We start from the raw sequence: 25,926 nt of genomic DNA on the forward strand, positions 1-25,926 counted from the left end.
TGCTCAATTAATTACTATAGTACTATTGAATTAACCAAATTTTGTGAAAAATCCCTAACAAGCCATGAATTAAAACTTACCATCGATAGAAAACAAATAGGAGATCTTATCAGCATTCACTCCCGGCTTATGAATAAATCCTAATAATCCTAATACCAATAATTATATTCCTAATTAAGTGATCACTAATTATTATTTCCATTTAATTAACCCTTATTAACGGCTTCTATGCACTTTCCATTTATTTTCTTCCACCAAAGCTCTTCACGTTCTCTCAACAACACCTGCCCCACACTGTACACATAGAAATCTGTGTCCATAGATACAACATTCGGATTAAGTTAAATTGACGAGACAACTTTGCTTTAAAGATAGATAGATCTCTCTTTTGTGAACTTAATTACAGTTGAACCTGGAAGTAAACGTTTTTTTGTTGAGACATGGCGGCAGGTTTTATTAAATTCCAAGTTATCGAAAGGAGTAGGTAAACTATCTAGGCACTGTTTTCTTTACGAAGTTATTATCTTTCAGTTATATTTACCATTATTAAGCTTGTTCAATTCTTGGGTTATCTTTATATTTTTTTTGAAGGTTTTTGGTTTCTTTGGAGGTTTTGGAGTCGTGAGGTTTTTTTCTTTTGTTTGTTGTTCGCTACCAATAGAGGTGCTGTTGTCTTCTTGTTGATATCTGAGTTTGGCTGTTCATAATTGAGGAATTTTTTCTTTCGTTGGAAGTCATTTAGAGAGGTGGAGATTATTTTGTTATGAGTAATGGATCAAGACACACAAGGAAACAAAGGAATTATTGGGAATTTGGACCAAGTGCATCGGGGAAGGATTGTCAGTGTCAGTGATTTGAGTGGAAATTCAAGCACCTTGGATAATGGGGTTGCCAGAGAGACTTTAAAGGTAATGAATTCAGGAGAGAAGGTGGCTGCTGTGGTGGAAACTGGGGTTTTGAATGCCAATATTGAGGGGTTGGGATCCAGTGAGAGAGTGGCAAGTCAGGTAACAAGTGATAGGAAAAGAATTGAAGAGTCAATGAATGAAGGAACGGTCGCAAATACAATTAACATGGTTAATGGAGCTGTACTTGAGACTGTTATTGTGATGAATTCAGGGGCGACTTCAAGTGTTGATGGAGAAAATAAGGAGTTGGGGGCAAAAGATGAGGAGTTGGGGCTCAGAGGTGGAATGATAAATGAAGAAACACGTCATGGGCTTGGAGATGGTGAGGTATTAAATCAAGTTGAGCGAGGAAGAGGTTGGTATTCGAGTAATTCTAGGGCTGTGCTTGAGACTCTGATCGCGATAGGTCCTGAAGAGAATGCGGGAATTAATGGAGGAAACCAAAGATTGGAACTCAGGGGCAATGAGATGAGGTTAAGCAAGGGAACAATGGACGAGTCAGAGAAGGAAGTGAGCAAAGTGGGGAAGTCATCGTGTGTGGTTGTTATGACGAGTGACGGCGGTGGAACAGGAGGAGGACGTTTTAGGGATAACCGTGACGGAGAAAGGGTTTGTAGGATATGTCACTTGAGTTCCGAGGGGTTGCTGGAAGCTACTGACGCAACTGCTACTGCCACAACCAATTCCATGGATCTAATTCAGATTGGTTGTGGATGTAAAGATGATCTTGGCATTGCACATGTGTATTGTGCTGAAACATGGTTTAAGCTAAAAGGAAACAGGTAAATGTTTGGAGCATGGAAAGTCAAGGTTTAGTATGACCATTATGCTTATATATGTATAAATGTTATTGATGTTGAGATTGGATCAGGCCTATTTTATCTTCTTGTGTTTACTATTCGTAAGGGCTATCCTAGTTTGCCATTCAATCTTTATTTTAATTTGCCGTGTTACACTGTTTCTCAGGATTTTCTAGCAGAGAATATTTTCTTCTTCTATTTTTCATAATTCATTGAGATGTCTTCCATATTGTCTTTATGCAGAATCTGTGAAATATGTGGAGAGGCAGCAATGAATATCAAGGGTGCTGGGGAGAACCCTTTTCTGGAAAGGAGATTTATCAGGAGCACTGGTTTCTCATCAGAGAGCAGTGGAGGGTGTTGGCGGGGACAGCCCTTCTGTAACTTCCTGTTGGCTTGCTTGGTAATAGCTTTTGTGCTTCCATGGTTTTTTAGGGTGAAAATGTTTTAGAATTTATTCCATTGCCATTCTTATGCCTTCTCTTAGGAGTTGCTCCATGTGAATATTCATTGAACGATCTTGTGGAGACTCTTTAGGTCTTCATAATTTAGCCTGAAAATTTCAGGTTCCAGATCTCCCAAGTCGCTACATAGACAGCAAAGTTCTATGTTGTGGAGACTATTACTGAGTGCTCTCATACACATTTGTTTATTAATGGAAAGTCAGGTTGCGTGTTCCTTGTCTTTTACTTCTTCCTTGAACCTCGCTTCACAACATGACGTTTTGGTCATTAGCTGGGTAACTGTCGCTTGTGTCTTTAGCTTATTTTTGTGCCAAGCCATAGCGATGCCTTGATTTCACCCATGAGCTTTGATTTGGCGGATTCTGCATGGGTTATTGGACTTGTACATTTGATCCTTCGAATGACACTGAATAGCTGGGGATTCTTATGCCAGATGCTCCAGTTGTTGGGGTAAACCCTTGAGACTCTTCCAGCTATACATCACTAAGCTGACTAGTGTAGAAAGCTTCGAAAATGGGACATCACTAAGCTAGTAGTGTAGAAAGCTTCGAAAATGGGAGGCTCTTCCAGCCACACATCACTGAGCTACTAGTGTAGAAAGCTTCGAAAAGGGGCCACAATATTGCCATTGCATCCCTTGCAATCTTCCATTCTCCCGCGATCTTGGAGTTTTGCCTCGTCAAATGGAGCATTAGCAGGGATCGTGTACTCTAGAATCCACTACTTTTCAATCCCCCTTTACCAGAGAATGTAACGGAAGAACCAAAAAGAAAGGAAAAACGCACAAACCATACAGCCAGATGCAATACGTGGTGAAGCTGAAACAACAACATATGAGACAAGATTCTTGCCCAAAATCTCAGAAAAAAATTCCTAGTTCTCGATAGTCAACACGATGGACAAAACGAATAGCTAGAACGACATTAAAATAAATTAATTAAAAAGAAAGAGTTTTATTGTGGAGTAAAACACCATTCACCATAGATTATAATAGCTCATTGTTTTTTCTTTTATTTTTTATCCTTTGATTTTTTTAATCACTTAATATTTATTTTTAATTTAATTTTTTTTACGTTGAGTTGATTTGAATTTAAACTTGATGATTTATATAGTTAGCTTAATATGAGGTTTTCACAGTGTCAAGAAAAAAAATTACTAGTTTAATATTTAATTTCACAAAATAAAATATAATTTTATTGATTTAAAATAATTAGAATCTGAAACTAAGACAAAAAACAAAGAAGGAAAAGGTGGCTAACAAGTGGAATACACATGCTATGCTAACATGTGAGGAACGCTGTCATATTGTGGTTGTGCGTATAGCGACCATTGAGTTTTGAAAGTGAACTTTCTTGGTACCATTGGAAACATCGTAGATTATGTTTTCTTACTTAACAACGTGTGACGATTCCTCACCGACTCTCCAAATATCATGAAGAAATATTAAAAAAATAATGAAAATACAACATAAGAAAAATATATAATCCAATGTGGGTTGCAATAGTTACCAATAATATTTTATTTTTATTTTTTTGATTTTTTAATTTGTTTTAGTTACTTGAATTTTTTCTCAATCTAATCTTTTTATATTAAATTGATTTAAAATTAAATTTGATAATTTATTTTTACTGATTTGATATAGGATTTTAGTGATATCAAAAATAAATTAAAACATTGAGTTGATAATTTTATTGATTTAAACTAATTGAAACATCAAGGATTGAATTTGAGTTTTTTTTTATGTATGAATGAATTTTTTATTTTAGTCTCTAAAGTTTTCGTGTAACTTAAAACCATAAATAAATTTATTTAAATATTTAGAATGTTTTAAACTGAAAAATAGATTAAAAATAAACTTTTGATATAAAATACTTATACCTTAACTTTTCAGAAATTCTCCGGTCACCAAATTCTAGGGGAGTAAATGGTGCATCATTCGTTGATTTAGAAGACACATCATTTGTTGTTTTAGAAAATACATCGTCCACAAACTAGGGCTTGACTTAGCGGTGGAAGGGGCTTGCTGCTGTTTTAGAAAATACATCGTCCTTTACTTTTTTTTTTTTAAAATAAATAAATAAAGGGCAAATAAAACTTTTTTTTTAGATTAACGTGGGTGTTCGGGCCAGCTTGCGTGTACCACGTACGCCTGTCACCCTCGCGGTGCTTTATATACCTATTGGGTTTGCAGGGTATTCAGTGGGCCGTGGGGATTAATCGTGGTGCGCGCAAGCTGGCCCGGACACCTCACGTAAATAAAAAAAAAAAATACATCATCCTTTACTTTTTTTTTTTTAAATAAATAAATAAAGGAAAATAAATTTTTTAATCCCAAATACTTATCACTTGGCCAAATAGTTAAAAAAGACAAACAAAACTCTAATATAGAAAAAGGGCTTGCGGCAGACAAAACTCTAATATAGAAAAAGGGCTTGCGTGTGATGTCTCTTTTCAGAGGACAAGCGTGCAACTCACGTGTTCTGCTTTTTCTCCTGTCAATACCCCCCCTCCCCCTCCGTTCTCCTCAGCAGTCGCTATAAAGAGTTTTTTAATACCCTGAGCTCAAAAGGCAAAAGGATATCATTTTTCCCATCTGTCAGGTATGCTGCCATCTTTTAGTCTTAGGTCTCGGGCTAGTGTTTGAGTAGAACACGTGTGAATTATATACTGTCTCATTCATGAATCTTTTTGCTTATCAAGTTAGCATTCCGATGCATCTGAGCTCCGGTTTGTTGTTCTTGTTTTTTTTTTTTTATTCATAGATCTTCTACGTCAGCTTTCCTCCTCCTCCTCCTCCTAGTAGTACTATAATAAGTTCAAAAACTCAAGTGCAATTGCTTGGCAAATTTACTTTACATAAGAGCACTCTACGATGGTAGATCTAAGACATAGAGAAATACAAGTTTCTTAATTAAAAAACACTATTATTCGTTTTTTTAACCATTGTTACAGTGTTTTTAGTTTATTAGACTTTTATAGGCGCTGTGGAAGTTATCTTTTTATTTTTTTTGTTTATATATATATATACATATATTAATTTTTGATATTAATATATTAAAATGATTAAAAATTATTAATTTTAAGTTTTTTTTTAAATTCAACTGCAACAATAAATAATAATTTTTTAAAAATGTAATTGAACATGGTTATTCAAAATAATATTTATTTTATTGTTTGTTTTGTATGGTTATAATTACACTGCTATTACTATACTAGTAGTTGATTAATCCATCCCTAATTATAATTGTACTTACTTACCAACCACCCAAAAAAAAAAAGAAACTTTGAATGAATTTAAGGTCATACTTTCATTTTCTCTAATTTCAAGGAGAGAGAACGAGACTCACTTAATTTCTTTCAAAAAAAGAGAGAATTGTGATCTATTCGAGAATTGTGATAGAGTATTTAACTTGTAAAAGTGGGAGATGTAATCATATATAGTTATTTTAGTGTTTTTTTTTTTTTAACTTTTAAGATAACAAAACCACTCATTTCGTTCAATGAAAAATGTAAAAGGATAATAAATAAAATATGGAGATGTTAAGTATTATTAAAATCAAATCACAGGAAAACCAAGATAATTTTGTTCGCTCGATGGGTTTTTTTTTAATGACTTGACCTGGTATTGTATGCTGACCATAATGCTTTATCATCCCTTCTCAGGTATGAACAGGCTTGCATTTTTTTTGGAACGCCGTGGGTTTTGTGTGGCTCGCCGTCGCGGGTGCAAGCCAATTGCTGGTGAATACAAAGGAGGATGCAATGAAATGGTTCCAGATCAAACATGAAGGAATCATCCTTAACATGTCCCAGAATAGTGGATCTCAGTTCTTTTCTCCACCACTTAAGTTTAAAAACTTAACATGTCCCAGGAGTATGTGTACCTGAACTTATAATTTTCATCTAGAGATAATTGAACTGGTGGAATCTTAAGTTCAATGATTTTTTGTGTTCTAGTTTCAGCTGTTTGTGCTATTAATATATTGGAGTTGGGCTATGCAGATATCATGCGTCCAGTATTCCCCTTCCACGGCTTTGTGGCGTGTCTGACCTTAGTTTATGCCAATAATTTTGGTGTCAACCTGGTTGGACTGCACATTCTGTCGCCAGTCTCTTCAAAAGAATTGATTTGTGCTAGCAGCCAGCTGGGTGTTGCTTGCTTGAATTATAATGTACTACTGTTCGTCTGTGTGCGTATCCTATAGTAGGGAAATCTGGGACGTTGGGCTTTCTTGATCCAAAAGGGACAGTGGTATTCTTGGAGGCAATCTGGTGACTATTGACAATGGATGCAAGCAAAATTTTTATCCATCCATGCTTTTTTTAATTAGAGTAAAACACTGACTATTCCAAGTCCTTACAATAAATGCATATCCTAACTTGAATTCAAGACCTACTGCTGTACAAATCTCAAATCCTTTACTACCATCACACTACGTCCCTTGGAGACTTTCCATGCTTCATATGCTTCATATGTAAAACCACTGAACTCAAATGAAGTATAGAACCAGACAACCTTAATGGAGGAAAAGTAAAACAATGTCAAGAAATCTGGGCCAAGAATAACACAGGAACTGCATTTAGAAAACACTATGTTCTCGGAATTTAAGTTTCTTGCTGCCACGTAAGTTGGTTTCCAGCAGCTAGATTGCCTATCTTCTCGCTGAAGCACTCCTCATTTTTTAGGGCCTCAGAAATTCCAGAAGCTCACCTTTCTTCAACTTCGAGTAACCTTTTATTCCCCTGGACTTTGCTAGTTCCTTCAGCTCGGCCAGTTTCATTTCCTCTACTCTTGGCAACTCTGATATGCTGCCGCTGGCTTTGGCCTCTGATGCTTCACTATTCAGCTCAGCATTCTTTTCTCCTGGCGTTGATGGAGATGGTATCGAAAACTTCTTTGTGAAATTAGAATGTGGTCTGGTTAACTTAAAATCCACCAAGGCGTTTCGTGCTTGCATCTTCTGGACCTTGGGTACACTTCGTTTGTGTGTTGGGACCTTCTTTCCTTCCGTAACTGTATTTGTGTCTACGATAAATCATGAAACTAAAAATCAGACATGTTTAGTGAGTCAACAAACCACATGCATTGTGGTAGGAGTGATCGAGCAAATTTGGTAACGATACTAATCATCCAGGGGATAAGTGGTTAAGGAGACAATAACGAAATTTTCTTCACCACCACAAGGGAACGAACACAACGAAAGGAAATTTGTGTTATGTCTACAAGGGTTTCCAATATAAACAAAAAACAAATGTGTGTTAAGAGAACTGGTTTTCTTTTTAATATGATAGATAGTATTCTCTTGTGCAAGAAAAAACCTTATAACCTAAAGAACATTCCTCCTAGAAACGCATGTAAAATGATTTTATCTCGTAACAAACATTGGTCTGAAACTGAAAGAAGCATATCCATCTAGATTACCTTTTACTTGCTTCCTTGAACGGAGAATGACTTCCAGAATTGAATCGGTAGGGGACTTCTCAGACCTGCCAGCATTCTTCTTCCCAGTGGCGGTAGACTCTCCCTTCGAAATTGAATACTGTATCCGTCTGAAAAGGGCCATTATCTCCTCCTGGTTAGATGACAAGGGAAGTTTTCTATCAGAAGATTGAAGCACACCATTCTGTGAAGCAAAAGCCAAGGACCCATCTGCAATCTCAGCCAAATTTAACAAGCTGCATCAAAAAATGAGCTCTTAGTTTGAAGCTCACAAAATGATTTGGCCCAGTACCAACACATGCATCGAAAGCCAGTTCTTGACAAGTCAATGAAATGACAAGGGAATAAAGTCTAGCAAAGAAGTTAAGCATTGTCTGACAATGAAATGTTTCTGGAATATCAAAGATGATGCGGTTTGTGCTGTTGACAGTCTCAACACGGAGGGGACTCGTGGATTACCAACAACCACTGAAAGCAGCATACAAGTACCAAATTGTCAAGGTTTGGAAGATGCAAACCTTGACTTGATGGCATCTAGTGATGACAACTGTTATAACCATAGAGGTGTATTAATTAAATATTAAGCTAAAGTTTCCACTCTACCTAGTCTAATGCCGGACACCTTCATTCGAATTCCATGAATAGTTTGATGGGCCATCAAATTCACGAGGGAAACTCATATGCTTAAACACAATACAAGCTCACCAACACAAAATGATTTATTCTCCCGGACACAAGAGATGGATACAAGCGACACCTTTTGCACCTATTAACATAGATCTCAACAACTCAATCACATATTGGCTCATGGTGAGTGAATCTAAACATTTTCAATTCATGACATGATGAACACACACATCAATAACAAAAGACAAAGAAAAACAAACAAAATACAGTAATTTAGAAGGCAATTTAGCATGCAGCAGATCTAATCTATTTATAAAATCTACTACTTTGTCAGACAAAAACTTAAATAATGTGCATTAAAAATAAAGAGCCAAACTTCCAAAAACAATTAGTGCTCAGGAGATAATACCATTGAGAGAGTAAATGGGGTACCCCAACTTGAGCTGCTTGCTGAAAGAAACACATGAGGGTTTGTTAAAGAAAGTGTTCTGAGGATAAAAAACAACAGCAGAAACCATCCTTTCCAGGCAAACTTTGAGACTCTGAATATGTGAAGTGGATTAGATTCACAGGTTCTTTATACAAGACCCGTGGGAGTAGAGTAGCTGTTTTCGATGGCTAAAATTAGCTAGATCACATGTCTCTTTGGCGCGTGTATTCCACATGCCCAAATGGATTAGAAAAAGCAGTGTTTTTTTTGTTTTGCATTAAAAGCTTCAAACTTCAAATCCCATTTTTCAGTTTATTTCTAGCTAGAACTTTCCCGCCTTCTTCTGCTTCAAATGATGATTTTTATGGCCACAGTCCTTCCACCAAAACTTCCTCTCCCTCTAAATAACAAAAAAAGCAGAGGAAAACACCTTTTTCAGTCTAAATATGTGTTCTTTTCCAATAAACCATATCCAAAGTTTGCTCCTTTACCACCAAATCTACACTTTTCTTATGACAAAGTATCCGTCTTCTCCTCACCAGCCCAATCCAAAGATTACAAAATCACTGATTGGAACAAAAAAATCTATGAGGTCTGTGAAATGGGAAATATTGATAAAGCAATAGAACTGCTTTACATGTCTCCAAAAGCTGAAATTGAGTCAAGAACTTGTTGCTCAATATTGCAACTTTCTGCAGAACTTAAATCCTTACAAGATGGCAAGAAAGTTCATTCATTTATATGTTCTAGTGGGATTTCAATTGACAGTGTTTTAGGATCAAAACTTGTATTTATGTATGTAACTTGTGGGGATTTAAGAGAAGGGAGACCGATTTTTGATAAGATAAGAAATGAGAAGGTTTTTCTTTGGAATCTAATGATGAATGGGTATACAAAGATTGGTGATTTTAAAGAGAGTGTCTCTTTATTTAGGCAGATGTTGGATTTGGGTGTTGAAGTTAACTCTCATACAGTTTCTTGTATATTGAAGTGTTTTGCAGCTTTAGGCAGTGTAAAGGAAGGTAAATGGGTTCACGGGTTTTTGTTAAAATTGGGTTTGGGTTCTTGTAATGCTGTTGTTAATTCGCTCATTGCTTTTTACTTGAAAATGAGGAGAGTTGATGTTGCCCGTAAGTTGTTCGATGAATTGACTGACAGAGATGTTATTTCATGGAATTCAATGATTAGCGGGTATGTGGCTAATGGTTTTTCTGAGAAAGGAGTTGAACTTTTCAAAAAGATGCTATATTCGGGAGTTGATATGGATTTGGCTACAATGGTCAGTATTCTTCAAGCTTGTGCAAATTGTGGTTATGTTTCATTGGGTAGAGCAGTTCATGGTTCTGCAGTGAAGGCCTGTGTTCACGGGAAAACTACCTTCTGCAATACATTACTGGATATGTATGCCAAATGTGGTGTTTTGGATGGTGCTATTCGAGTTTTTGACTTGATGAGTGTAAGAACTGTTGTGACTTGGACTTCATTGATTGCAGCTTATGCTCGAGAAGGTCTCTCTGATGAAGCTATTCGATTGTTCCATGAAATGGACAGGGAAGGTGTTAGCCCAGATATTTTTACTATCACAACGGTTCTTCATGCTTGTGCTTGTAATGGGTCACTGGAAAATGGCAAGGATGTGCACAATTACATTAGGGAGAATGATATGCAATCAAATATATTTGTGTGCAATGCTCTCATGGATATGTATGCGAAATGTGGAAGCATGGAAGATGCTAACTCAGTTTTTTTAGAAATACCTGTAAAAGATATCATCTCATGGAACACGATGATAGGAGGTTACTCAAAAAATAGTCTACCCAATGAAGCTCTTAGTCTGTTTGGTGCTATGGTGTTAGAAATGAAACCTGATGGCACGACATTGGCATGTATTCTTCCTGCTTGTGCCAGCCTAGCTTCTCTAGATAAAGGCAAAGAGGTTCATGGTCATATATTGAGAAATGGATTTTTTTCTGATCAACAGGTTGCCAATGCACTTGTTGACATGTATGTGAAGTGTGGGGTACCAGTTCTTGCACGGTTGCTCTTTGATATGATTCCTACAAAGGATTTGATCACATGGACAGTTATGATTGCTGGATATGGCATGCATGGATTTGGGAACAATGCTATCACTACCTTTAATGAGATGAGGCTAGCAGGTATTGAGCCTGATGAAGTGTCCTTCATTTCAATACTGTATGCTTGCAGTCATTCTGGATTGCTTGAAGAAGGATGGAGATTCTTTAACGTTATGAAAGATGAATGCAATATCAAGCCAAAGCTGGAGCATTATGCTTGTATAGTGGATCTTTTAGCTCGCAGTGGGAAACTAGCCATGGCATACAAATTCATAAAATCAATGCCAATTGAACCTGATGCCACAATCTGGGGAGCACTGCTCTCCGGGTGTAGGATTCACCATGATGTCAAATTAGCTGAGAAAGTAGCAGAACACGTCTTCGAACTTGAACCAGAGAACACGGGATACTATGTACTTTTAGCAAATACCTATGCCGAGGCAGAGAAATGGGAAGAGGTGAAAAAGCTGAGACAAAAGATTGGTCAGCGGGGTTTAAAGAAGAACCCAGGCTGCAGTTGGATAGAAGTCAAGAGCAAAATTCACATCTTTCTTTCTGGAAATAGTTCACACCCACAAGCCAAAAAGATAGAGGTTTTGTTGAAAAGGTTGAGATCAAAGATGAAGGAAGAAGGTTACTTTCCTAAAACAAGATATGCTTTGATCAATGCAGATAGCCTGCAGAAGGAAACGGCTCTGTGTGGGCATAGTGAGAAATTAGCCATGGCTTTTGGAATATTGAACTTGCCACCTGGGAGAACAATACGGGTATCAAAGAACCTGAGAGTGTGTGGTGACTGTCATGAGATGGCAAAGTTCATTTCCAAGACATTAGGAAGGGAGATTGTCTTGAGAGATTCTAATCGGTTTCACCATTTCAAGGATGGCGTTTGTTGTTGCAGAGGTTTCTGGTGAATTAAGTGCAGAGAAGGGGTTTGAATGTATCAGAGCTCATCTCGTCCCTTTGTAGGTTGATTCTCAATTATGAGTTAGTAAATTGTTGTAAATAGTGGTCCAAGAGAAATGTATCTTAGGAGAGGAGTTCAAGTAGGGTTTCTGTCATATATTAGGTCAAACGAGGGGCATAGATACTAGTAATTCTCAGTTTATTTTTTTGCAGCAAATCACTTAGAGGCTGGTAGGCATTTCATTTAATCTCATTTATATATTATTCAAGACAGATTATGAATCATTGCGATAAATCTAATACATGAAGGAAACTACGTCTCATGCCAGTTTGATTGTGTTAGATTTGTTCCTTATTAAGGGGCCATCTTCCATTTCTACTTCTGTCTTACTTGTATTATGGTTAATTGGTTGTCTCCCTCGGAAGCTCTATCCCTTGTATTTGCTTATTATTCACGGCTGGAGTATCAAAGAAAAGGGTCCTCCAAGAAAGTAAGAGCTGGCTTTCCTTAAAAGCTAAAATGATGGAAACCAGACGTTAGTTTCTGAACTCTTTCTGAGATGGCATGCAGATTTCATGTCAGAATGCACCAATGATTTGGCTGAAGCAAAAACTTAAACTGTACTAATGAGTATTGTGACCATTTTTGAACATATTAGAATTGAGGAAACAATGACATTTCCCTCTTCTATTACAATACGAAGAACAGGTTTGGAATCCAGTTACTACTATATCTTTCAGACATTTTGGAGATGGCCACGGGAAGGAGTTCGGAATTACACAGCTATCCTCCTAGCATTGAGAGATGTTTGTGCTAATATGTTATACAAAAACCTAAGAGAGCTCAAAGGTTCTCTGTGTACACTCATGTCTCATCATCGATTCACACAATAAAATTATTATTTTATCATTAGAGGGCAAATTCATTAAGCTTGGAAGGGATAAGAAAATCTTTTTCATATGACCCTTTAGGCATTACAGAAAATAAAGGGTTAATCGGTATTTTTACATCTTTAATATACAATGTAATAACTAAACTACACTTAAAAGTTTTAAAAACTTTTTCCTTAAGAGTTTTTTCAAATTTTTTTTGTATAATATACTTAAAAAAAAACAATTTTTCTTAGGTTTGGATGAAGAAACTTTAGTTATAATTTAAATTTAAAAATGGTTAACTCGTGCTGAGCATTATTAGTACCCTTCAAGTAACACGTACAATACAAAAACAACTCAAAATGCCATCATCCGAGAGTACTTAAAAAAAAAACAATTTTTCTTAGGTTTGAATGAAGAAACTTTAGCTATAATTTAAATTTAAAAGTGGTTAGCTCGTGCTGAGCATTATTAGTACCTTTCAAGTAACACGTACAACATAAAAACAACTCAAAATGCCATCATCCGAGATAACATTTAATGCACCTCACCATCCCCATCATAATAATGAGATATGTGCTATTAAAATATGGATGATTATACTTTGGCCACATGTTTTTTCTTCCTTTTCTCTTTTCTCTCTCCTTTTATAGAAAAACAACATGTTGGCCAATGAAAAAAAAAAGTTTTGTTATTTGTTTGTTTAGTCAAATTAAGTCATTATTCTTTTGATTGCAATATATTTGATCTTTAATTATTTATTGAGTTAATTTTTTTTCAATTTCATCCTTTAACATTTGATTTTTATATTAGTTTTTATATCTGACTTGGTTCTCATTCTTTTAATTGCAATGTATTTGGTAATTTTTTTATTGATTTTCTTAATTTCATCTCTTGACATTTGATTTTTATATTAAATTTGATCTTTATTCTTTTAATTGTTATTTTCTTATTCTTTTCTTAATTAAATTTTTTTTTATTTCATCCTTAAGATTTGATTTGATTTTCCTTTTGTATCAAATTTGATTCTTATTTTTTTCAAATCTACATTTTTTTTCTTAATTTTTTTTCAAGTTTATTAAACTTATTTGGGTCAATGACCAAAATCTTAAATTTTTTCTTTTTTTTTGAAAATGTTTGACCACATTAATATCTTTTCAATGATGAAAAAAACAAATAGACCTATGATGTGGTGCAGGTCACTTATCTAGTATTCTATATAGCAAATTAGTTAGTTACAAGTGCACAAACTTTATTCATGTAAATTTATATTTATTATTAAAAAATAATTTTTTTATATTTGATTAATAGTAAAGATATAGTCATTGAAACAAAAATACTATATAAAATGGTTATAATTATAAGTATTTCAATTGCATTAAAGTATTATTTTTAAATGTTATTGTTCAATGTTCTATTAATACATGACATTAATTGAAGCTGTTAAAATAAATACATATTATGTTATTTCTTTTGTGAAAGAAGATAATAGTTCTTATAACTTGAGGTATATGAAATATATATAACTACATATTTGTCTAATAATATTTATGCTAAATTGACCTACATGTGAATTTTATATGGAGAGCACTTGTGTTTACAGAAAAACTCACAAGATAGTTGTATAAGTGATTCTTAAACTTGAGATCACTAAGTTGTTTTATAAATGAAATCCTATGCTTTGGTCTAATTACACGTTTTAATTAAGGGTAACAAATAAACATGAACTGTATAAAGATATTTGATTGATCAAGAGATGATTTTTTTATTCTAAGTGAATTAAAAAAAAATTAACCTGTTCTCATATAGCATTGATTATGAAATCCCTGTATAAGATGGAATGTGATTTGAAAAATATTTTAAATCTTATTCAAATAATCAATGATTGTGATGTTAAAAATAAATATGATTTGATAGAACATAGTCCATGCTCTAATATTTAAAGCAAAACATTCTTGATGAATAAATAATAATTATACAAAGAACATAGTTACTGAAAAGTTAATTTAGATAAAATATGACTTTCTTAATATTCGAAAGATAATGATATATTACTAGACAATACACTTGATCTTCAAATATAAATAAATTAATTGTTGAATTGATAATAAATTAAATTATTAAATTGTTTAATTCTTTTTTATTTTAGAATTATGATTTATATTTAGACCAATATATTAGGAATCTAATGGATTACAAACAATAAGAACAAGTAGTAATAAGTTAAACTGAGATGATTAATTAAATGAGACTTGATTGTAAAAAAGTTTAAAAAATTAAAGGCAAGAATGTAATTTATATTAGGAGTTACAATTCTAAATTTAGAAAAACCTAGTTGGGATATGATTGCATAATTATTCAAAATTATCATGAAATAATACATGTAACTTTTTCAGGAGATAAAATGATATTTTTTCATTAATAGAGTTGTCATGTTTTTTCTATAAATAAAATGTTATGTCATATATTTTTTTATATCCATTTGAATCTAGTAGATAAAAATAAAGAAAAGAATAAGCAACACTAAGACATGAAAGACACATCACTTAAGGCATAACAGTTACTTTAATATAAAAAGGTTTTAGAATATTTCCGATGTGATGATGACACGTGACTTATAATAACCTAACAATGAACACAAAAAAAAAAAAATAGATCTTCATGTTATTTTTGCTTTAAACTTAAAGGTTCCTAAATTGTATATAAAAATGGTTAACACCCCTAATTTTTTTTTAACATGTTTTTCTTGTGTTTATATGCTTCAAGAAACTCTATAGTTTAAGTACCTTTCTTGGACCTAAAATTTAAGTTTTTACATGTCTAAATTATAGAATTTAGGTACCTTCCTTGGACCTAAAATTTAAGTTCTTACATGCCTAAATTACAAATATGTTTAAGAACAATAATTTTAAAAGTATTTTAACTTGAAAACATACAAAAATAATATTTTTGATATTAGTGCATTAAAATAATTAAAAAACACAAAAAAATAACTTGAAGATAAAAAAATTTCAAGAATACATTTAGATCACAATGCTAAAAGGGAAATCTTGTCTGTGTTCCAACTGAGGCCATTTCCAAAAAAATATTATGCAGAAATGAAGAATGCCATTTGCAGTAATCCAATTCAGAGTCTTTTATGTGTGAATTTCTCATTTGTTTTCCTCTGTCATGACTCATGATGAACAAACCATCTCTGGAGTCATATGGAGCTATGATAGTTATCATTGTTGTGGTAGGGAATAGGAATGAGTCCACCGAGGCACTCAGAGAGACATGGAGATGACAATCATTTATCTACACTTTTTTTACCAGTATTACCTTAGGCCTCCTCCTTTTATTTTCCTTTAAGATCACGGTTCTAAAGGTAGAATTTTCATTTCTTCTTCGAGCTGATCTGTGTCCACTGTAGTTTAGTTCAAGCACCAGTCCTAGTTAGTTTATCAGTTCTCTATTATGACATCTTTTTTCTAAACAAAGGCTGCTTCCTAGGTTAAGAAATTATGCCACCTTGTATATTTGCTAAGATTTTCTATACTAGGAATGGTAAGTGTCCCAAGCAGCAGGTGCTTGGTCCTAAAAGGTGCTTGGTCCTAAAATTCTTGTCTGTAGAAGAAAAGGCTTGCTTAAATCTACTTGAGTATATTACACTGCCATTGCAACTCATCCACATGACATTGCACGCAAAACAATATGGGACCTCACAACTTCAAAGTTGTACTGTGAACTGCTAGATAGCAAGTGGCAAGAAGGTCCGTGCACTTGTCCCATTTATTTTCACTCTCGTCATTCACTGGAAATATCAACGTATATTGTATTAATCACTTTAACACACCGAAGAAAGAACATTGTGGGCTTGAATTTTGCTGTGTTATCATACAGCAAAGACAGGTCTCCAGTGTGGCTCCTTCTTAATGCAATAAATAATCTGAACCGAATTGCAAACCAAACTCAACCAAATCATAAAGGACGAGCAGAAAGGCCAAATTCACATAACATAATGGAAACACACAGGATCAAACATAGAGGCCGAATAAATGAAAGTGTGATCAAATAATTCCTGGGGTTCAAGATACATATTTCATAATACAACATTGATATCAACCACTTTTTCCCCTCTACAGAATCCAAATAATGCATCCACGGTAACCGAATTCATAATAAATTATATATATACATATATAAAATATAAATCACTGCTCTTTTCTCCATCCAATTATCAAAGCAGCAAATAAATAACACACCTAAATAATGATTTCCACCCTCGCCTTTTTCCTTTTCCCCTTCTACGACTACTCTTCTTCATACTCAAGTGTATAACCAATTAAACAATCAAATGATTTCTAGTAACCAGTTTTTCCCTACTCTGAATTCTGAACAAATAACATTACCTTCTAATTAACCACATCTTTTGGAGAGAAGAATAAGGAAGACAATTAGGAAGACTATAGAGGAAAGCGCAATTGCCACACCAAGAACAACCTTATTAGGTCCTTGATGACCCTCTTTATTGCTGTTAGAATCATCACCTTCATCATTATAATCTGATGAATCACTCTCACTATCACCTCCTGATGAATTATCCTTTGCAGGTGGTGGTGACAATGGCAATCCATGCTTATCACAAGGAGCAATTCCAAGCTTCAATTTTGATGACAAAATTGTATGATTGTAACACAAATTGCTGTTTCCACCAACTTTAAACACAGCTAAGCTCTTCATAAAAGTAAGATTGAAAGGCAAAACACCATGAAACTCATTGTCCTCAAGATTCAAGTACCTCAATTTCTTCATTTCCGCAAAAAACTTTGGTACTGTCCCATTCAACTGATTTGAACTCAGATCAACATAAGCTAAATCAGGAATTGCTGACATTGAATCCGGGATCCCCCCAGATAAAGAGTTAGACCCTAAAGACACATTCTTTAGTGAAATCAAGTCACCAAGATTATCAGGGATTTCCCCAGTAAGTGCATTTGAGTAAAGATTGAGACTTTCAAGATTTTCAAGAAGTGTAATGGAACTGGGTATCTTTCCTTTAAGCCTATTACCTGAAAAATCAACATGGGTAAGATTGAAAAGCAGATGTTTTGGTATGTAGCCAGTGACATTAGCATTTGAGATGGTAACAGACCTAAGCTTACGCATATTACCAAGAACCGCATAAAGACCACTAGTATTGACTGGCACATTACTTACAGTGAGATCAGTGAGATTGACAAAGCGAGAGAGCCCGATACCAGTGAGGTGTTTAAGAGAGTGAATGCAAGTGAAAGAATGAAGAGAGATGGCAAGATCTAAAGGGAATCTAATAGGGGTAACAGGGCAGTTGGTGAAAGAGAGAGATTGAAGAGTGGAGAGGGATTTAAGGGCAGTGTAAGAAAGAGAGAGGTCAGAGGAGCAGTTGGACAGGTGAAGCGAGACTAACTGGCGAAAGGGGGAAGAAGAGTCACAAATGGTGGCGTTGTGAGGAGAAGGTTGTATGCAAGGATCTTTAGCTGTAGGAATGTCTAGAGATTGGAGGGCTCTAAGTTGTTTGGGGTTTAAAGTGGAGTTAGTGGAGGGAAAGGGGGTTTTGGTGGTCGGTGGAGGAGAGGAGGTGGGGGAGGGAGTTTTGGTGGTGGGTGCAGCAGGAGAGGAGGTGGGGGAGGGAGTTTTGGGGCAATGGGAGAGGCAGAGGCAGCTTCAGTGGTGGTGGCGGAGATGAGGAAGAGGAGGAGGAGAGGAAGGAGGAGGGGTGGTGGAGGTGGTGACATTTTGGGGAGGGACAGAGAAAGTGAAGGGAGCTTTGTTGAGGGTGTGCCCGCCATGTAAGAAAGCGTGTACGGTTGTTTGTAAGTGAAAAGTGAGAGGTTGTGTAGTGGAAAGAGGATTTTGGTTTCTTTATGGCCCTTGGTTTATAATCTATTTGCAGAAATACATTCAATTCATACCTTTGCTGTTTTGAGATGTTCTCTAGCTCAATGAGACTCGAGAAACAACTACCGTCTACTTTACATCAAGGAATGTCTAGGTTAAAGTATTTTTTAAAATATTTTTTTTATTTTAAAATATATTGAAATACTTTTTTTAAATTTTTTTTCAAAATTATTAAAAAATAAAAAAACATAAAAAATTAAATTTAAATAAAAAATTTAAAATTTTTAAAAATATTATTTCAATTATGTTTCTAAATAAATCTCTCAACGTGAAACTTTTTCTTTAATCATTAGAAAAATAAAACATAACATGTTTATGATCAAAGATATTTTATCAATGTTCATACAAAAAAATTATAAAAATTCTACAATTTACAACTTAAAATTTGAATCTTTGGTGTGTAATTCTTTTATGCAACAATAAGAATCTCAATAGACATCCACTAATTATTGTTCCCATAAATCAAGTGCATGTCATAAGTTCTCTTTCTATGCAAAAACATTAATTAATTAATTAATTAACCTATTTTAAGGAAACTAGTATCCAGGTGCCATTTACATAGATGAAGAAGATAAAATATTAAGAGGTGGGTTTTGATATATAATTTTCATTTAATCAAAGTATGGGGTTAAAACATGGGTCACCCAGTCAAGTCACTCTAGAATATTAAAATATAAACATAATCAATTTGAAAAACAGTTGTCCCTTCAACGGTATAAAATTCAATAATACTGTTTTAGGTGCTTTCCAGCTCTCGCTTGTCGCTTCCTTCTATACTCTTGTCCTAGTTATTTCTTCCGTGCTCAGCCGCATGTTGTGTGCGTTGTGTGTGTGTGTGTGTGTGTGTGTGTGTGTGTGTGTGTGTGTGTGTGTGTGTGTGTGTGTGTGTGTGTGTGTGTGTGTGTGTGTGTGTGTGTCAAGGGTTATTTTGATGTGTTTTTTTACATGAGAAAATTCAAGAAATAAATTAACAAGTTTATAAAAATATATCATTAAATAAATAAATAATTATTTATATAAATAAATAAATAAATTATTAACAATAATTAAAAGAGAAACTAGAAAAAATGAGAGATAAATATAAATCAAAACATTTTATCCTGACATTTATCCTATTGTTTTTATTGAGTATTTTTTTTTATTAAAATCAATAAAATATATTATAAATAAAAAACATATAAAACTTTTTGAATAAAATAAAAGAAAAAAAAATTATACAGGACCAAACATATTAGAAATATTATCTAAAATTAAATATTTTTTTATTTTAAAAAATAAAATTCATCTGTATAAAAAAATATAAATGAATTAAAATAATATCTTCAAAATTAAATAAAAATAAAACAATTTTTAAGAAAGCCTCTATTCAAAAAAGTCTGCAAAACTAGTTTTGGTCATGGGATCATGATAAACCGATAGTAAAGAAACTGAAGATAACTACAAAATCAATATTATTATTTTTAAATAATGTAGAATGATTAAATAAAAAAATAAAAAAAATAATGACAAATCACATTAGCTTTTCAAATTCATGACTTAAGTCATTAAATCAGAAGCATCGTAAATAGAGAAATCACGAAGCTCAATCTCCAACAAATCAAACACCAAAAGATGAAACTGGAAAAAAAAATCATTAGCACAAAAGGATATAAAACAAAAAATTATAATTAAGAGAATGAGGGTGATAATTAAAAGAAAAAATAAATTAGAGAGTAACAATAAATTTTCAATTAGAGAGTTAAATTTAAAAGAAAAATAACTTTAACAAAAAAAAATGAGGGCCAAATTGAAACAAATAACATAACATAAACTTTTATTGAATGATGAAATTGAAAACTAATAAACTTTAACAAAAAGAATAAAAAAAAAATAAAAATCAAAATAATAAGAACCCAATAAAAAAAAATATAACAAATTGTAATTGAAAACAAACAAAACTTTTATAAAAGAATCAAGAACAAAAATGAGAAATCAAAAGAATAAGGATTGAAACACAAAAAACAAAGAGGACAAGCATGTACTTATGGGTGAACATTTTCGGTTTGGTTTGATTTTGAATAAAAAACAATAACCAAACCAAAGTTATTGTTTTTAATTCAAACCAAAATCGAATTGAAATAGGTTCAAATCAACCAATTTTGATTTGGTCTAGTTTGATGTATGTTGTTCAAAAAAAAAAATCAAAATAACACAAATATGATCTTGCATTGGAAATAATCTTGTAGTTGATAGCATCATCATCTTTTTTCTTGATTTTCACAAAAGCCATATAAACGAAGCATAAAAATCCAATCTCTAACCTTTAAGACAAGCAAAAAAAAAAAAAAAAACACATATTATTAATAGATCTAGGGTGAAGATTGTGAGCATATGGGTTGGATCTATCAATAATATTATTGGTTATTGTTGATAAATCCAAAAACACATATTATTATTGTTAGGTGCTTCTCTTGCTTTAAAGTTGTATATAGATCTTGATTATATTCAAAAAGTGAGTGGAGCACTCAACAATTATTGATGCAATATTTTATTTAATAAAACTCTTCACACTCATAGTATGATTGATTAGTTTGATAAGTTAAAAGTGTTTTTTAGAAACATGAAATGATAATATTGGCTAAAAGTAATGGAAGAAGAATATGAGATGTTTTGTCTTTGAGATGCATGCTTGATAAAGATAAGGAAACAAAAGAGAAAAAAAATAAGATTGGGAGATTGAAAGATAAAGATTGAGATACAAAGAGATTGGGAGAGTGAGGAAGATATTAGGGTGAGAAAAAAAGAAACTTTAGTATTTATAACCCTATTTTAAAAAAAAAACGTTTTTTAGTTTGGTTTCAACTTATTCATTTTTTAAAAAAACTTTTTTTTAGTTTGGTTTCAACTTATTCATTTGATTCGGTTTCAACCTTTGAAACCGATACCGAATTGAACCAAATTTTTTAAAAAATTTCTAATCATTTTTTTTTTACAGTTTGATTTTCTTGGTTTAATCAGTTTTATAGTTTTTTTGCTTATCCCTATGTGTACTTTTCGAATAAAAGAGAGAAAAGTAGTGGAAAAAATAACCACCGATGACAAAACACCAATCTTTCACCATTACGTGCTATTAAAATCCGGTAATGAAAACAGGATACCAATCAACCTAAAAATCCCATTTGAATGTCTATCAATATGGGTTTCCATTTGAAAGCCAATAATTCAATAATTCATATAGGATACCAATCATTCTAGCAACTCTATTTAGATGCCTATCAATCCATCATTCTAATTCAGAAGCCAATAATCTGGTAATCAAATTAGATATCAATTAATATGGCAATCCTAATTGGATGCTATCAATTTGATATTCCCATTCAAAAGCCAATAATTCAATAATCCCAACTAGATACCAATTAACTTGGCATTCCCATTTGAGAACTAACAAATATTTCATTTATTCGCATATCGTACAAACATACTTATTCTCTCAATTATCATCATGCAATTGTATATTTAAATAAATTATAGTTAATAATGAATCAATATATAAATAAAGAGATTAGGGTATAAAACACCTACCTAAAGTATATTGATGAACAATAATCCGTATTGTTCATATAGCCCCTCAGCCTCACATGCACCATCATTATCAATTATATTCTCATTTTATTTAGATTCATTTTTATTCTATGTATGTATATATGTATGTATGTATGTATGTATGTATATTCGAACTAATCTCTTATGCTATTAAACATCATATCTTTCTTATTCAATCCTTAATGACAGTTCAATCATCAATAAATAAATATCCAATAACACTCATTAAATACATTCTTCCACAACCATAACAATAAAGGCAATTATATCATTTTCAAGTTTTTAACTAATTGTAGTGTTAAGAGGAAGAATATGTTTTCTCTTAATTATGTTAAATCTAATATATTTCTTATCATTCGAAAGGTTAATTCAACATAATCTCAAATCCATTACATGTCAATTACTCATCCAAATTAAATTTTTGTTTTTCTTTTCCTATCTTGACCAATTCTATTATTAAGGGTGAGGTATAGTTCCTTCCAATTTCTCGATATCTAACCCTTACCCAATTATTTCTCATGACAATAATCATTTCCCCATCATAAATCAACACAACAACAATTAATTATTCATAATTTCATATTCAAATCAACACTAATACATTTAACAATTAATATAATTCAAAACCATTCACTTTAATCATTTAAATTGGGTTTCTTACCTCAAATGGATATTGAAACAAAAGAAAGATGCAAAAGAAGTCAAGGTTCTATTTACCTCTCCTCTCTCACCTTTCTCTCCCCACTTTAACAATCTCTTTAACTTTTTGAATTTCTAAAAAAACCCTTTAAATTCATCAAAATACCTTCATTACTCACTTTACAATCCCTCTAACCCCTTTTATCTTTACTATTTTTTTAATTACTTTTTTTTTAAAAAACAAATTCTCAAGAAAGTAAAAGGAAGAGAAAAAAACCATAACTCCTTTTTTTTTTTCTAAGACTATTCTATTAGTTTCATTGCCTAATAAGACATTTACAATCAATTTTCAACTATTTAAAATTTGACCCCTCATTTATTTAGGATGAACTGGTCATCCATTTAGGTTGTTAAATGAATTGGTCAATCGGTTTCTTACTTAGTCCCCATAATGTTTTTCTTCTAAATCATGTAATATCAATTCAATCTTTTACCTATTGTAACATCTCACCTCACTAGCAAGATATTGTCCGTTTTGGCCCACAGGCCTCACGAATTTATTCTTGGCAGCCATGCATGGCTCCAAAATACATCTTACTAGTCAAGGTCAACATGCTTATATAGATTCTCCCCCAGGTCCTCACCTATCGATATGAGATATCACAATCCACCTCATTTAAGGAGCCTAACGACCCTGTCGGTACCATCGAACAGCTAGTGAGCCGGGTTTTGATACCAAAATATAAAACCTCATTCCACTAGCAAGATATTATTGGCGTTGGCTCTCGGGTCTCATGAATTTGTTCTTAGCAGCCACACATGGCTCCCAAATACATCTTACTAGTCAAGGTGAGTATGCTCATATAAGGTTTTTTCCTAAGTCCTCACCCGCCGATTTGGGATATTATATCTATGTTCAATCCCACCATTTTAAAATTTCAAGATCTTCCTAACTTTAGTTCTTTGGCTGGAGTTTATATATTGGATCAACTCAGGTCGATTTAGCTTAACCCAAAAAAATTAACATATTATTTTTTTAAACTATTTTTATTTAATTATATGATAGAAATAGATGCTCTTAAAATCAAGTATCAACCCAATATCAAGATGCTTGTTTGTAGTCATGATAACTCTATAATAAACGAACTAAAACAAATTATGAAATTTAATTCATAATCAATCTTATGTTTGAGGTTTAAGAAATAAATAAATAAAAACTCCGGTTAACTCACCAAATTTTGAACCAGGGTTATAGACTTAACTAGCTTTAATAACTATATGTTTTTTTTAAAATAATCTTGTATAGTTGTATTTAATAATATGATAAAAAAATACATTTATAAAAACAAGTACCCACCCAATTTTGGGTTGTTTTGTAAATTTCAAGCATTGTTTTCTAAACAAAGATCCTTTATAGTATTAAAAAAAATTATAATTAACATTAAAACAAAGTCTCAAGATTTTGTGTATGATTAAAGATAAAAAATTGATAAATGTGATAAAATTATATAAGAATTCATAAAACATCTCAAAAAACATTAGTTTTATATTAATTGAATATTCATGAGTTTTTTTTTTCATATTAGACACATAATAATTGAAAAATAAATGTTAACATTCCTATAAAAACCTATAATATTATTTGGAACATATAAAAAAATTGAATAATAATTGAAATACAATGTTAATTTTTTTTATAGTGCATTTACATCTAACCCCCACCCCCAAAAAAAAAATTAAAAAAATGAAAAAAAAAGGGGCAAAGCCTAGCTCTCAACTTAATAGACAAAAGATCGGACATGCGTGGGTTTGTAAGGCTAGCTCTATATAGATGACCTTTTTTTTATTCTTTTATAAGAGTAGGGCAACATCTTTTTTTTTTTTAAAGAAATAGAAGTAGATGACGCATCATCTGATTGACAAGATTTCAACCACCGTAAAAGTGGCTAGAAAATTATAATTGGGGGTTTTGAGTCTTAAAAATCAAGTACAACATATTTTAATTTAAAAGTACTTAGTAAACATTTTTAGCATCTCAATAAACTAATCTCCCTACTTAAACACCCCTGAATAGATAAAAAACACAAAATCAAACCAAAAAACTCTTTTCACCCTAATCTATATTTTCAGGAAAATTGAATGTTTAAAAAACCTCTATAAAACTTGTCTTGTCAAATGAAATTCATTGATACTAAAATTTATGTTTTTCGTCATTAAAATACAGCCAAACAATGACTTTCCTTTTCCTTTGCCATAACAAATCCCTCTCTTTTCAAGCTAGAGACTAAATCTTTTATACTAAAATAAAAAGTTTAAAAATTAAAGGGACTATAAAAGAATAAAAGTGAAAATTAGTGGATCAAAAGGTACTTTCTCGCATGAATTTAAGATTAGCTATGAGGTTTCTATTTGTTTTATTCTTTGATCCTTTTTCGTTGAATTTTGGCTTCCTTGAATAAATTTTATTAAATTAATCATAAAAGGATGGAATTCAAAAAATTAAAGTTGAGGATGAAATTAGAAAAAAAAACTTATTGCATATTGCTATAGTGAAATGCCTAGCTCTTTTAATATATTAACTAATATTTTAGTAAAATGATTTTAAGAAAAATAAATCTTATATATTTTTTTTTCTTTCCATAACTAAATAAATTATTTTATGCTTAATAAAATTTCTATATTCTATCCTTGAAAAATCTGTAAAAATGTCTTCTAAAAAAAGAAAATAATTAAATTATCTTTTGGACTAAAATAAAAACTCCAAAAACTATAGGGATCATAAAAGAATAAAAGGGGTAGTTGGTGGATGAAAATGTACTTTCTCACGTGAATTTGAGATTGATCTTGAGGTCTCTCTTCGTTCTATTCTATGGTCCTGTTTTGTTGAATTTTATCTTTCTTGAATGAATTTTAACAAATTAATTATCAAATTATTCATAAAAGGATGAAATTAAAGAAATAATTAAGGATGAAATCATATAAAAAAAACTTATGTTACTGTTGATTGCTGTAATGAAATGCCTAGCTGATTTAATATATTAAATAAATTTTTAGTAAAATGATTTTATTAAAAATAAATCATATATAATTTTTTTTCTTCATGCAACTAAATAAATTGTGTTATGCTTGATAAAATTGCTATATTCTATACTCGGAAATCAATAAAAATGTCTTCTAAAAAAAGAAAATATAAAATGAGATGTTATTATAGCAAGCAAGATCTTGATTTTAAAATTTTTGTAGCAAACTAGATGATTAGT

At 32.3% G+C, this 25,926-nt stretch overlaps 4 protein-coding genes across 9 annotated transcripts; 2 read left to right on the forward strand and 2 right to left on the reverse strand.

Annotated features, from left to right (window-relative positions):
* Nucleotides 1-220: 220 nt before the first annotated feature.
* Nucleotides 221-2,397, forward strand: LOC105107515 (uncharacterized). 5 transcript variants are annotated; one of them, XM_011001466.1, is made up of 3 exons: nt 221-1,690; nt 1,952-2,173; nt 2,211-2,397. In XM_011001466.1, the coding sequence occupies exons 1-2, from the start codon at nt 771-773 to the stop codon at nt 2,157-2,159; spliced, it is 1,128 nt and encodes a 375-aa protein (XP_010999768.1). In that variant the 5' UTR covers nt 221-770; the 3' UTR covers nt 2,160-2,173; nt 2,211-2,397. The 5 variants fall into 5 exon arrangements, with proteins under 5 accessions (XP_010999768.1, XP_010999769.1, XP_010999770.1 ...); XM_011001467.1 differs by having other exon boundaries at nt 221-484; nt 592-1,690; nt 1,952-2,397; XM_011001468.1 differs by having other exon boundaries at nt 221-484; nt 662-1,690; nt 1,952-2,397.
* A 4,243-nt stretch (nt 2,398-6,640) lies between these two features.
* Nucleotides 6,641-8,831, reverse strand: LOC105107517 (uncharacterized). 2 transcript variants are annotated; one of them, XM_011001470.1, is made up of 3 exons: nt 8,649-8,831; nt 7,595-7,822; nt 6,641-7,198 (listed from the first exon to the last, which is right to left on the reverse strand). In XM_011001470.1, exons 1-3 carry the CDS (start codon nt 8,755-8,757, stop codon nt 6,855-6,857), a joined length of 681 nt encoding a protein of 226 aa, XP_010999772.1. In that variant the 5' UTR covers nt 8,758-8,831; the 3' UTR covers nt 6,641-6,854. The 2 variants fall into 2 exon arrangements, with proteins under 2 accessions (XP_010999772.1, XP_010999773.1); XM_011001471.1 differs by having other exon boundaries at nt 7,595-7,848; nt 8,649-8,801.
* Nucleotides 8,832-8,914: 83 nt separating this feature from the next.
* Nucleotides 8,915-11,948, forward strand: DOT4 (Pentatricopeptide repeat (PPR) superfamily protein). The gene has a single exon (XM_011001472.1). The coding sequence runs from the start codon at nt 9,022-9,024 to the stop codon at nt 11,659-11,661; it is 2,640 nt and encodes an 879-aa protein (XP_010999774.1). The 5' UTR covers nt 8,915-9,021; the 3' UTR covers nt 11,662-11,948.
* Nucleotides 11,949-16,498: 4,550 nt separating this feature from the next.
* LOC105107519 (receptor-like protein kinase) lies at nt 16,499-18,439 on the reverse strand. The gene is given in 2 exon segments (XM_011001473.1): nt 16,499-18,189; nt 18,192-18,439. Coding segments are annotated over 2 exon segments (1,410 nt in total). The 5' UTR covers nt 18,337-18,439; the 3' UTR covers nt 16,499-16,924.
* Nucleotides 18,440-25,926: the final 7,487 nt, after the last annotated feature.

This window comes from Populus euphratica, unplaced genomic scaffold (assembly GCF_000495115.2).
Source record: "Populus euphratica unplaced genomic scaffold, PopEup_1.0 scaffold162.1, whole genome shotgun sequence".
Classification (NCBI taxonomy): domain Eukaryota; kingdom Viridiplantae; phylum Streptophyta; class Magnoliopsida; order Malpighiales; family Salicaceae; genus Populus; species Populus euphratica.